Source organism: Cherax quadricarinatus, chromosome 83 (assembly GCF_038502225.1).
Source record: "Cherax quadricarinatus isolate ZL_2023a chromosome 83, ASM3850222v1, whole genome shotgun sequence".
NCBI lineage: Eukaryota > Metazoa > Arthropoda > Malacostraca > Decapoda > Parastacidae > Cherax > Cherax quadricarinatus.
The window spans coordinates 10726126-10740399 of record NC_091374.1 but is presented as its reverse complement, the minus strand read 5'-3'; the positions used below and the strand labels follow the sequence as shown (position 1 = coordinate 10740399).

At 47.4% G+C, this 14274-nt stretch overlaps 1 protein-coding gene across 1 annotated transcript; it reads right to left on the bottom strand.

The window, feature by feature from the left end:
- Window positions 1–839: 839 nt before the first annotated feature.
- kek1 (kekkon 1) lies at window positions 840–8042 on the bottom strand. Its single transcript, XM_053796095.2, has one exon. The coding sequence runs from the start codon at window positions 5324–5326 to the stop codon at window positions 3158–3160; it is 2169 nt and encodes a 722-aa protein (XP_053652070.1). The 5' UTR covers window positions 5327–8042; the 3' UTR covers window positions 840–3157.
- Between the last annotated feature and the right edge of the window lie 6232 nt (window positions 8043–14274).

The window sequence follows — 14274 nt, the reverse complement described above, 5'->3', positions numbered from 1 at the left end:
AATTTTGCACCAAAAGAATCTTCGAAAACTTACCTAACCTTATTATAACAAGATCAATTTATTTTAGCCAAATCCTACTAAATATATTTTAAATAAGTTTATAGTAATTTAACACTAAACAAACACAATGAAATATATTTTTTTCGTTAGGTTTAGAATGTTTTTTGCGAAATTATTGCATACGCAAATTTTCGTTTGTCCTATATGGCAAGATGAGCGTTGCTATTTAAGCCAAGATCGCAAGTTCTGCCTATTCGGCACGACATATATATATATATATATATATATATATATATATATATATATATATATATATATGTGTGTGTGTGTGTGTGTGTGTGTGTGTGTGTGTGTGTGTGTGTGTGTGTGTGTGTGTGTGTGTGTGTCGTGCCGAATAGGTAAAACTTGCACTTCTTGCCGAATAGGGCAAGCGAAAATTTGTGTATGCAACAGTTTCGCAAAAATCGTAATAAACCTAACGAAAAAAATATGCTTCATTGTGTTTGTTCATTATTAAATTATTATAAACTTATACAAAACATATATAGTTGGATTAGGCTAAATTAAATTGCGTTTGTTATAATAAGGTTAGGTAAGTTTCCTAAGGTTCTTTTGGTACAAAATCATTATTTTTTATATTACCATGAATGAAAAAAATATATCTTTAAACATATAAGAGAAAATTTAGAAAGGACTTAATTTTAAATGAGTTCTTGCTAATTGACCAGTTTTACCTATTCGGCACATTATATATATATATATATATATATATATATATATATATATATATATATATATATATATATATATATATATATATATATATATATATATATCCCAGTGGAAACACAAGAGAGCCTCTAAACAGTTTTCATCAACGGTTATTAGCAAAGATCAAATAAAAAATGAGCAATGTCTTTAATTACATTAACGTATTTATGCATCAACTTTTTATTCTAATTTTCAAAGGTAGACTATTTTTTTCCGAGGGAGCATCATAATTATAAATGTACTCAATAGATAGCGCTGATGCCAGGTCGTGAGACATCTTAACATTTGCAGGACCAGTTCCCATACTTAATAACATTCATTCCAGTATCACGGGGTCCTGCCCAGCGGTTCATTCAACTGATCTGAGTGAACTGAGTCATCGGTGGTTGTTCAATTAAAGCTCTATGTAACTTTGGATATAGTAAGTCTACACTGAGGTTGAAGGGGAAAGGGATAAGTGGCGTCCTTGTGGCTACCCAGCACTTGCTATTTGGCACGAGGTGTGGGGGGGGGGGGGATCCTCGCCCTGGTCCCTAGGGATCCGGCGGCGAGGGCAACAATTTACATAAGGGAAAATGACACCTCTTTAGCTTCCTAGGATGATCAAGACTGAATAACTGTGGTTGGGTTCATGACAGTGTCATATAAGACAAGGCTGCATGACCGTTGTTAAAGTCTCTTGGAAGTTCTAATTGATTAACAGGATTCTGATTAGACTTGGGTTTAACATAAGTCTGATTCATTGACTCTTTTGTTTATGCAAAAATTATCAATAAAGCTGACAAGATTTAAAGTCCTATAAAATATTAATTTTGGAAACGGTGCATCGAATAACCCAATGCCTGTTAACTTAAAAAAGTTTTTTGGTTAACTGTGCAATCGTAGCTCTATACAAAGTTAATTAAATGGCTCCTGGATAACGGAAGTATGGATTAGTTGGATTTCTAGATGAGAGGGAGGCCTGGGTAACCGAATCCCACATATTTGAGTACTGGTGTACCGGGATATGGATAGGGGCATTAATGGATACAAAATACCCTCTCGGGCTTTGATAATACACGCTAGTGATTCCCTTAAGAGCCACTTCCCCTCGTACCAAAATAGTCAGCTGATCCCTTAATCTGGGGAAGGGGAAGTGGTGTTAAGGTCTTCGCTAGGGCTTGTCTAGGAAACATTTCGTCACCTCAATGTCAGAAGGACGTGACTGACAGTGTAAAGACGATATGGGTGACGTATTAACAGCTTCTCAGTGTTCTGATCCCTTAAACACGAGATTATATATAATACTGTATCAGATTTTGTCGTACCTGAATGATACAATAGCTATTACAACCTCATAACACTGAGGTGAAGATATGTCATATATTCTTTATGCTGAGTGGGATTGATGAGGGAAAAAATGCGACTGGTAGACCTCTTATGACATTAAAAACAACTTATTAATTCACAGTTTGTGCTATGATTCTCTTTAAGAAATATTCAACATTTATAGTACATCCATTACTCACAAGAGTAGTTTGTTTTTTATGATTTTGCTTATTGATCACTTTAAGTTTATATTATAGCATCGAAAAATGTGAACATCAAGTACAAGGTTACCTCACGCACAATACATAACTGAAGACTGTAGTGTGTGGTGTATATGAACACAGGACCACTAGCTCTCCAGGCCACCACACACTGCATACACTAAGAATCTCTTACAGGTAACTTCACAAGCGCGGACCTGCTGCAGGTCCTCACCAGCACAAGCGCCAGGACTTGCTTGCCCAGTCTTTGGTGTCATGCCAACTGGCACATTAAAATAACAACTGATATAACCTTGTGTCGAGTACAAACACGGTGGCTCGGCTGTGTACATCACCACCACTGTGTGACCAGGTGTAAAGTGAAGCAAGGACCACACCTTCCCTGCTGCTGCTGACACTTACACTCAGCCTGTGGTGGTTGCGAGGACTCCTTGGGACTAGTAACACTTACTGGGGTCAGTCACGCCTCCACACTCCTCACAAAAGCTTTCTCGTGCCCTCTAGTTACCTTGCAATAATATAATTTGCTGAAATAAGTCTGGCTCGTTTAGCGAGGCTCGGCACACTTGCTCACTCCACTTTAGCCGCTGTGCAAATATTTAAGAGGTATTATGTGTGACACTTTCCTTTCTCACAGCGTCTTCACTTAAATTTCGACACGTCACGAGCATCACGTCACTGGTACACGTATCAGGTCACGGCGTCAAGTCACTGGGAGAGCTTTGAGGGGAGGGCCAAGAAGTGGAGGTGTGAGAAGGTGATGAGTGTGAAGCAGAAGGGACTGTAAAGCGTGATGGGCGTGTGGGCGTGGGCGGGAGGAAGCAGGGACCGCCGCTACGGCGGGCCCTGCGACCCAGCTACACCTCGGTACCCTCTTGGTAACCTTCGTCAGGAGAGTCGCGAGCTTTAATACGATTGGCGATGCCGTTGGGAAGAGGTGGGAGAACAGCGACGCCCCCACGAGCCAAGGACGGCGCCTGTGAACCCGGCACCCAGGGCCGTTCTCCCAGGGGACCTGTTGGACCCTGGGGGCTCTCCGCCCCCTCCGCCACGTCTTCTCGAGATTCGAACACCTCCTGTCGGTATCCGTACACTGGCGGCCGCTCCTTAGTGACGCCGTATAGATCCTGCCTCGAGCCTTTTAAGTCCTGGTGAGGGCTGAATACATCCTGATGCGATGCGTACAGCTCCTGTCTGGAAGCATAAGTGTCAGTGCTGGAGTCCATGCCGTCCCGTGTGTCGCGGGGATCAGCCATGCTCCAGTCAGGACCCCCAGGTGCTCCCCGAGAGTCTCGCCCCTGCCCGGCCTCAGGAATGGGAAGCCCATAGTCAGCGGGATACCCATAGGTCTGTGGGTCAAAGTCATCCTGAGATTCATAGTCGGGTCGATAGGGCGTGGAGTGCACTGGACCATAGCCGTCGAAGGCAGGGTCGTTAGCCATGTAACCAGGGTTGAAGTGCTCGTGAATCACATTGGAGGGATTCGTGTTGTTGAGGTCCTCCTGGGGGTTAGCCTCTTCAGGCCACAGACCGCTGGGGTAAAGGGAATCTCCTTCAACGCGCGTGTAGTCGCCGGCGTCGCTCACGCCCTGGACGGAGCCGTTGGGAAGGTGACCATTGACAGCTCGCACGGCGCGCTCAGCCTCGCTGATCACGTCTGGGTTGCCGAGCGTGGAAGATCCGTAGGCCCCAGGAGACCCGTTCAGCTCGGTGAGTCGCGGAGGTTTTTGCACTGGATTGGGCTCGCTGGGGGAGGTTTCACCCGAGGAGGGTGTGGTGGGGGAGTCCTTGACAGGAGTGGGTGAGGAGTGGGAGCGGGCACGAGCCAGTAGCAGGAAGGCTACCACCAGAACGATGAGGGCCAACACTACAAGACCCACAGAGATCCCAGCAATGTGACCAGAATCCAGTTTGGCTTGAGTAGCTGCTCTCATTGTGACTGCCAGGGTGAAGTTAGCTGTCGCAGACCCCGCAGAATTAATAGCCACACAACGTAGGGTGCCAGAATCCGTTTCCTGCGCTCCTGTGATCACAAGGCGGCTCACTAGGTTTCTGTTACCCTCTGTGATAACGTACAGACGTTGTGGCCCCAGACCTATTACAGAACCATTTACTACGGGGGCCTCGCCCTTGAACCACATTACCTGCGGTGGGGGCTGGCCACCTACAGGACAAGCGATAGTGGCATTCTCCCCCGCCACGCCCTCCACCATGCGGCCAACTGGTAGGATCTGGGGAGGACAGGCAAAGTCTTCCTCTGTCAGGGAATGAAAAGTGCTGCCTTTGACTCTGGTGGGGGAGGTGCATGAAGGGGAGACGGGATGTGGGACACGCTTCACCTCCAGCAGCTGCCACAGAGGTAGGGCGCGGCAGTCACATAACCAGGGGTTGTCGTGTACCTCTAGTCCATGCACACGTTCCAGGCTCTTCACAGCAGCCACTGGAAGCTCTGATAGTTGATTTCCCTGGATCTCCAGCTTTTCCATGAGGGATAAAGATTGAAAGGCCGAGGCTGCTACACTTCTGATGCCCGAATAACTGAGGTCAAGGCGCACAAGGGACGGCGTGTGAGCAAAGCTGTCACTACGAATCTTGCGGAGTCTGTTGCCTCGTAGCTGCAAATCCCTGAGGGCTTGAATATGAGAGAAAGCCAGGGAAGGTACCTCCGTCAGTAGATTTTCGCTCAGGTCTAACTCAACCAAATTACTGAGTTGGAAGAAGGCTGTTGGGTCGACCTGGCCAATCTTGCAGTCTCTCAGGTAGATCTTCTGCAGGTTGATAAGTCCCGCCCGCTTGAAGGCGTGTCTTGGAAGAGTCTGAAGGTTATTACCGGACAGATCAAGGACCTGTGTATCAGGGTGAACACCTGCAGGCACGCTGGCCAGACCCTGGTTCTTACATTCCACTGCTTCTTTGCCATTTTTCCACCTGCAGGCACAGACAGAGGGGCAGGAGGTGGCCAGAGCCAACCTCAGTAGCAGCACCACCACTAACACTCTTCCAACATTACACCACGGAGACGCCATCACGCTCACGCTCTCCGTCAGGTCAAGCGAAAATCCGGCATCACTCTTTTTCACTACAAACAGGACAAGCAAGCAGTAATGTGTGGGCACAAACCAGTTTATATAAGTACCTTGCAGAAGTGCAGGCACAGGCACACACAAAAACTACACAGAGGGAAGAGCAAAGATGTATATGTGTTCGGTAAGGTCCCCACCAGCGCCTCCTGAAGGAGGGACCTCTCCTGTCATCAGTGAAAATTTGTAGCCCACGATTTCCCCTTAGTTACTGCCAGTGTCGAAACGGAAGACGATAAACTGCCTTTAATGGAGCCCTCTAAATATTTTTTTCTTCTTCACCTTTTTTGTATAGTTCTCGTCTTTGTAGTTGTCTGTAGGCTTGAGAGAATATCAGAGCGAGAGGTGAGGGGCCTCTCACACTCCAGTCTGACAACACAAAAACGTGAGAGTAAGAAAAATGAAGTAGAGATGCGAGCAGCTCCTAGCAGGAACAATGGTCGGCAGTTCTGACGAGTAACAGCCACCTACTCGCACGAGTCACTTTTTAAACAATGATGTTTGTGAGGCCAGTGACTGCTGGTGGTCCCTACTTCAACTGAACACCAATAAGAGACGACCTGCTGGCGCTCTGGATTGTAAAAGTTCGTTGTTTTAAATGTTTCAGTTTGCGTGTAATATTTTTCGTCTTGCTTACGAGAATTGTGCAGTACTTCAGCTTCGTTTGATACCCACACCTGACAGTTGTACCATAAACACTCGGGTATGCTTTACTGTGCTTGTTATTACTAGTTCCTTCTTATCACTAGTCACAAGTCCCTCTAGTAATTAGAATAATTTGTTATTAGTTAATTATTAATTCATGTTGCAGTAATCAGGTCACACTAATGTGGACAGTCATGAATCTTCACAATGTGTAGTGTTAGGATTTTGTTTCAGATTTTCAGTTAGGGCTTCAGCCAGCAATCACAGTCTCTCTGCACATAACGTATTTTCTTGGCATCAAATAGTGCAAATAAATATTTATTGCCTGGTCAGGTTTAGCCAGAAAACTGTACAACTCGTGCCAATTAAAAGTTAAATTATTGGTGTGTAAAATCTGGCCGCGATATTTGACCACTGTTGCTGACTCTGAGTTGATACTTTTTGCCCCACTTCCGGTCCGTGACTACACCGGAAGTGGTGTTGGTCAAAGGACCCACTCCCGCCTGATGGTGTTCACTCCTCCCTACTTTCTCTGCCTTTTTTAAACAGTATGCGCAGTGTTGCACTTTTCCATACGTCTCCGATAACAAAGTTACAAATACCTGCTCCAACTCAACAGTTTTTTTCCATACACTTCGCCATTAGATCACTATACGCTGTTGTTAAAGCTAAAGTTTGATCAGGATTCAAATTTTGACTGTAATATTCACTTTGGTAGTGTAGTTGATCTCTTCCCGATTCGATAAAAGTTGATTACTGAAAATAATCCTCTAGGGAAGCAGGCAGCGCTCTGGGAACGAACGAGTTGTGGTTAAGTTCTCCCAGAGTACCTCAAAAGTCCCGTGAGAAGAGAGTCAGTGCATATATCCACCTCACGTGGCTGCCTGAGCGGTACTAGGAGGCTTGAGTCGCGAGGCTGGCGGGCGAGCGGCCGGTCACACGGGAAAATCGTTGCCATGTATTTGTCAAATTTTTTGAAAAGCTAAAACTTACCACATTAACCAGAAAATTTTCTCGGGTTAACTCATTCCAGTAATACATTACCATCTTTTGTTTGTACAAATTTTCTCAGTGAAACCTCTCCAACATAAGTTTGAAGATAATTTCTCAGAAGAAACGTTCAGGAAGGTGCTGTAGAAAACTGGCAACCACATGTCGGAAGTTGCATTCAGAATCGAATACGCGATAATACAGTGAAGGAGGAGCACTGCTCACTCCTTCACTCAGTTGTCATTACCAGCGTCTTCAGAGAGTTCTCAGCCTACTAAAACACATCATAAACCGCTTTAACGTAGGGTCGTCCGAAACTTGGTCTGCATTCTCGTTCCGTCTTGGTTAACAAGACTTCCGCCCCCTCACTTCCACCGAGACGACACTCTCAGGTCACCGCTGTCATGGGGTCCGAACAAATCAGCGTGAAAACAAAAGTAGCGGATCCTTCCTGGCTGCCTTCAAGGAGGAGCTGGACAGATACCTAAAATCAGTACTCGATCAACCGAGCTGTGGTTCGTACGTTGGATTACTTGCGGCCAGCAGTAACAGCCTGGTTGATCAGGCCCTGATTCACCGGGAAGCCTGGTCAATGACTGGACCGAGGGGGCGTTGACCCCCGGACTAACCTCCCAGAAGCTGTCTCTCTCTACACACAAACTCCTCTCAACTGCAGGTACATAAACACACATAACCACCCAGTTCTCGCATCCCACCTTCATTATGCACCACACAGTTCATGAACTTAAACATTTGTACCCATATTTTCCTGTCCAATATTATCCATAAATCAATTACATCGTTGTAAATAGTCCATCAATCCTAATTGATTGTTTAAATCGACTCCAAGCTGAGGGACTGATTACGTCAAACTCCTTTAGATCTTCAACCATTCTTCTCATTATTGGACTGAGGAAGCTACTGGTTGGCGAAACGTTTCCACAGTAAAGATACCCAAGTGTTTCACAAGTGTTTCACAATTCATCATCGTGATGGTTCTCTGAACCATTTATCTACATCTCGTTCTGTCACATCAACTTGTTAGAACGTGGACTTTTCACCGAATTGCCATTCGTGTATTTTTGTTTGCTTCGACTAACATCAGCTGTGAAATGTTTATTATTCTCGGTTTGATTAGGTTAACGTGTATTAACCTATATTTACAAATAATCGCCTGACAATACCGGGAAAATCGGGTGTCGTATGTGTTCCATTTTAGAGTTTTCTTTCTCCCGTATGTTAAAAAAATTGAGGTTGGTTCGAGATACACCTGACTAAATATTTTTATTTATCCCCCATTCAAAATCCCCATACCTTTTAACTTTGTTTCACTTAATGCTAGAATATCCTTTTTCCTGTCACTCATAATTCTAACAATCAATTCTTTTCCTAACAGCTTATTGTATTCACGCACATTTATACAATCCAATTTCACAATTCCATTCTTTTTTTCCATTTTAGCAATTAAATACATAAAACATTGTAACCAGTCCCCTTGGTCTACGATTGTGATGTCGGCCTTTTTGCAAAATGGGATTTGAGCAACAGTTGGAGCCTTCACACCCTTTTATGTGAAAATTCTAGATTCGATTGCTTTTGTACTCTTGATAACCTACTTAGTCTGGTGGTAGTGATCTGTTATCTTGCCGGATTATATGTTAAAAGTGATTCTTATACATAAGCGCGCGCGCACTTACACACACACACACACACACACACACACACACACACACACACACACACACACACACACACACACACACACACACACACATATATATATATATATATATATATATATATATATATATATATATATATATATATGTATATATACATGTGTGTGTGTGTGTGTGTGTGTGTGTCTATATGTATGTATGGATGTATTTATGCAATGTGTGTGAGAGAGAGGGTGTGATGTGCACCATGGAAGGTCGTGGTGGTTATTTGAGTGGTCAAGGTAAAATAAATTGTAAATCTCACAGCTGATTACCACTTCCGGACACTGCCATGAATTGTTACGACGACTGACTGTTCCGCGTTACTCATGTAGTTATAGTATTATTGGTAGTAGTTTTAGAAATAGGTACAATATGATAGTTATCGTGACAGTTGTAGCAGTTACATTACAAGTAGTTGTAGTTGTAGCAGTGGTAATAACTAAGTGTTAGTTTTAGTAATTGTACCTAGTTATCGCAGTAGGCTTTAAAACAGTTCCATAAAGATCCCAAAACAATGTTTTTTACCAAGAGGAACCATCAGACAAGCTAAACGAGTCTCCCTACAAGCCGTGTTTCCACTCTTAGATATACACCAGCCAAGTTTGGTCCACTATTCACAGGAAAAAAAAAGAACTACCTGGGGCACTCCATCTCCTCCATCAGTTAACAACACCATCACAGACACCCCCAGCGGACATTGCCTGCACTATCACCTGAAGTTTTTCATTCAATATCAGTTCGGCCAACTATTTTTTTTACAAAACAAAGTAGAGATTGTGCTTACAACCATCCATTCTGACACAAGACTTTACTGCAACGTGTAAGCCAGAGTTCACGATACACGACGTACCTGGGGTGCTGCACCGTGTGTGATGTCACCTGGGGTGCTGCACCGTGTGTGATGTCACTTGGGGTGCTTCACCATGTGTGATGTCACTTGGGGTGCTGCACCGTGTGTGATGTCACTTGGGGTGCTGCACCGTGTGTGATGTCACTTGGGGTGCTGCACCGTGTGTGATGTCACCTGGGGTGCTGCACCATGTGTGATGTCACTTGGGGTGCTGCGCCGTGTGTGATGTCACTTGGGGTGCTGCACCGTGTGTGATGTCACTTGGGGTGCTGCACCGTGTGTGATGTCACCTGGGGTGCTGCACCATGTGTGATGTCACTTGGGGTGCTGCACCGTGTGATGTCACTTGGGGTGATGTCACCTGGGGTGCTGCACCGTGTGTGATGTCACTTGGAGTGCTGCACCGTGTGATGTCACTTGGAGTGCTGCACCGTGTGTGATGTCACTTGGAGTGCTGCACCGTCTGTGATGTGACTTGGGGTGCTGCACCATGTGTGATGTCAGTTGGGGTGCTGCACCGTGTGTGATGTCACTTGGGGTGCTGCACCGTGTGTGATGTCACTTGAAGTGCTGCACCGTGTGTGATGTCACCTGGGGTGCTGCACCGTGTGTGATGTCACCTGGGGTGCTGCACCGTGTGATGTCACTTGGAGTGCTGCACCGTGTGTGATGTCACTTGGGGTGCTGCACCGTGTGATGTCACTTGGGATGCTGCACCATGTGTGATGTCACTTGGGGTGCTGCGCCGTGTGTGATGTCACTTGGGGTGCTGCACCGTGTGATGTCACTTGGGGTGCTGCACCATGTGTGATGTCACTTGGGGTGCTGCACCGTGTGTGATGTCACTTGGGGTACTGCACCGTGTGTGATGTCACCTGGGGTGCTGCACCGTGTGTGATGTCACTTGGGGTGCTGCACTGTGTGTGATGTCACTTGGGGTGCTGCACCGTGTGTGATGTCACTTAGGGTGCTGCACCGTGTGTGATGTCACGGGGTGCTGCACCGTGTGTGATGTCACTTGAAGTGCTGCACCGTGTGTGATGTCACTTGGGGTGCTGCACCGTGTGTGATGTCAGTTGTGGTGCTGCACCGTGTGTGATGTCACTTGGGGTGCTGCACCGTGTGTGATGTCACTTGGGGTGCTGCACCGTGTGTGATGTCACCTGGGGTGCTGCACCATGTGTGATGTCACTTGGTGTGATGTCACCTGGGGTGCTGCACCGTGTGTGATGTCACTTGGGGTGCTGCACCGTGTGTGATGTCACTTGGAGTGCTGCACCGTCTGTGATGTCACTTGGAGTGCTGCACCATCTGTGATGTGACTTGGGGTGCTGCACCATGTGTGATGTCAGTTGGGGTGCTGCACCGTGTGTGATGTCACTTGGGGTGCTGCACCGTGTGTGATGTCACTTGGGGTGCTGCACCGTGTGTGATGTCACCTGGGGTGCTGCACCATGTGTGATGTCACTTGGGGTGCTGCACCGTGTGTGATGTCACTTGGGGTGATGTCACCTAGGGTGCTGCACCGTGTGTGATGTCACTTGGAGTGCTGCACCGTGTATGATGTCACTTGGAGTGCTGCACCATGTGTGATGTCACTTGGAGTGCTGCACCGTCTGTGATGTGACTTGGGGTGCTGCACCATGTGTGATGTCAGTTGGGGTGCTGCACCGTGTGTGATGTCACTTGGGGTGCTGCACCGTGTGTGATGTCACTTGAAGTGCTGCACCGTGTGTGATGTCACCTGGGGTGCTGCACCGTGTGTGATGTCACCTGGGGTGCTGCACCGTGTGTGATGTCACTTGGGGTGCTGCGCCGTGTGTGATGTCACTTGGGGTGCTGCACCGTGTGATGTCACTTGGAGTGTTGCATCATGTGTGATGTCACTTGGGGTGCTGCACCGTGTGTGATGTCACTTGGGGTACTGCACCGTGTGTGATGTCACCTGGGGTGCTGCACCGTGTGATGTCACTTGGGGTGCTGCACTGTGTGTGATGTCACTTGGGGTGCTGCACCGTGTGTGATGTCACCTGGGGTGCTGCACCATGTGTGATGTCACTTTTGGTGCTGCACCGTGTGTGATGTCACTTGGGGTTCTGCACCGTGTGTGATGTCACTTGGAGTACTGCACCGTGTGTGATGTCACTTGGAGTGCTGCACGGTGTGTGATGTCACTTGGGGTGCTGCACCGTGTGTGATGTCACTTGGGGTGCTGCACCATGTGTGATGTCACTTGGGGTGCTGCACCGTGTGTGGTGTCACTTGAAGTGCTGCACCCTGTGTGATGTCACTTGGGGTGCTGCACCGTGTGTGATGTCACTTGGAGTGCTGCACCGTGTGTGATGTCACTTGGGGTGCTGCACCGTGTGATGTCACTTGGGGTGCTGCACCGTGTGATGTCACTTGGGGTGCTGCACCATGTGTGATGTCACTTGGGGTGCTGCACCGTGTGTGATGTCACCTGGGGTGCTGCACCATGTGTGATATTATTTGGGGTGCTGCACCGTGTGTGATGTCACCTTGGGTGCTGCACCGTGTGTGATGTCACTTGGGGTGCTGCACCATGTGTGATGTCACTTGGGGTGCTGCACCGTGTGATGTCACTTGGGGTGCTGCACCATGTGTGATGTCACTTGGGGTGCTGCACCGTGTGGGATGTCACCTCTGGTGCTGCACCGTGTGTGATGTCACTTGGAGTGCTGCACCTCACTTGGGGTGCTGCACCGTGTGTGATGTCACTTGGAGTGCTGCACCGTGTGTGATGTCACCTGGGGTGCTGCACCGTGTGTGATGTCACTTGGAGTGCTGCACCGTGTGTGATGTAACTTGGGGTGCTGCACCGTGTGTGATGTCACTTGGGGTGCTGCACCGTGTGTGATGTCACTTGGAGTGCTGCGCCGTGTGTGATGTCACTTGGGGTGCTGCACCGTGTGTGATATCACTTGGGGTGCTGCACCGTGTGTGATGTCACTTGGGGTGCTGCACCATGTGTGATGTCACTTGGGGTGCTGCACCGTGTGTGATGTCACTTGGAGTGCTGCACCGTGTGTGATGTAACTTGGGGTGCTGCACCGTGTGTGATGTCACTTGGGGTGCTGCACCGTGTGTGATGTCACTTGGAGCGCTGCACCGTGTGTGATGTCACTTGGGGTGCTGCACCGTGTGTGATTTCACTTGGGGTGCTGCACCGTGTGTGATGTCCCCTTGGGTGCTCTACCGTGTGTGATGTCACTTGGGTTGCTGCATCGTGTGATGTCACTTGGGTGCTGCACCGTGTGTGGTGTCACTTGGGGTGCTGCACCGTGTGTGATGTCACTTTGGGTGGTGCACCGTGTGTGATGTCACTTGGGGTGGTGCACCGTGTGTGGTGTCACTTGGGATGCTGCACCGTGTGTGATGTCACTTGGGATGCTGCACCGTGTGTGATGTCACTTGGGGTGCTGCACCGTGTGTGATGTCACTTGGGATGCTGCACCGTGTGTGATGTCACTTGGGGTGCTGCACCGTGTGTGATGTCACTTGGGATGCTGCACCATGTGTGATGTCACTTGGGATGCTGCACCGTGTGTGATGTCACTTGGGATGCTGCACCGTGTGTGATGTCACTTGGGATGCTGCACCGTGTGTGATGTCATTGGTTTAGAAAACTGACAAGTTGAAGAATGAGACACTTGCGCAACACTTGGGAATCTTGACTGAGGCTGATGTCTCAGTAGTACCAGTAACCAGTTACCAGTGTCAGTGGTAGTGACTCACTTCTACTACTGACACTAGTAACTAGTTACTTGTACTGGTACTGCTGAGAGATGAACTGATTACCGGCAGTAACAGCCTGGTTGATCAGGCCCTGATCCACCGCGAGGCCTGGTCATGGACCGGGCTGCGGGGGCGTTGACCCCCGGAATATCCTCCAGGTATTCATCCTCATCCACCATTGGACTGAAGAAAACACTGGCGGGCGAAACGTTTCCTCAGTAAAGATTTACAAGGATTGCACATCTTATTATTCATTATTATTATAATCAAATGGGGTCGTGCAACGCTGTATCTTATTAATCAGTGCGCCACGTACCTCCAGGAGGTAGGATCCTTGATGTCGCTGAGGGGCTCTTGATCCAAGGAATTGGGCCTGTCCTCTCTTGAATCTGATTGCCTTTTATTATCCAGACGTATGACCAATGCGGGTTTAGCGTTTCCTCATAAATACAATAATTTTTTATCTTAATCAATCGTGCGTTAATAAGTTGAGGAGAGTTGAGGCCTCGAACCGCTGACCTCATAACCGTGAGGTCATCGCGATACCACTGTGCCACCATTAAAATATTTTTTTATTACGTCTTATTCCTAGGATTGTGTTAGGTTCCCCTGTTGCCGAAAATCACCTAACAGAGTTCCTGATGTCCCTTTGAGTGATGAATATTACCATCATCTCGATACTGACTCAGATATCACATTATCGTTACTAACACAGTAAGGAGTTTTATGTGAACATAAATTTTTCCTCTTTTTATGTTATTCCATTCATGGTGACCCCATCACGTGTGAAGGAAAAGACAGTGATACATAGCTGTTGTTCTCGTGGCCTCGTAGGCAACGCTTTCTTCTTACACACTGATTGTTCGTGGTTCGATCCCTGGCCGGGTAGAAACATTCGGCGTGTTTCCTTACACCTGCTGTCCCCGTTCACC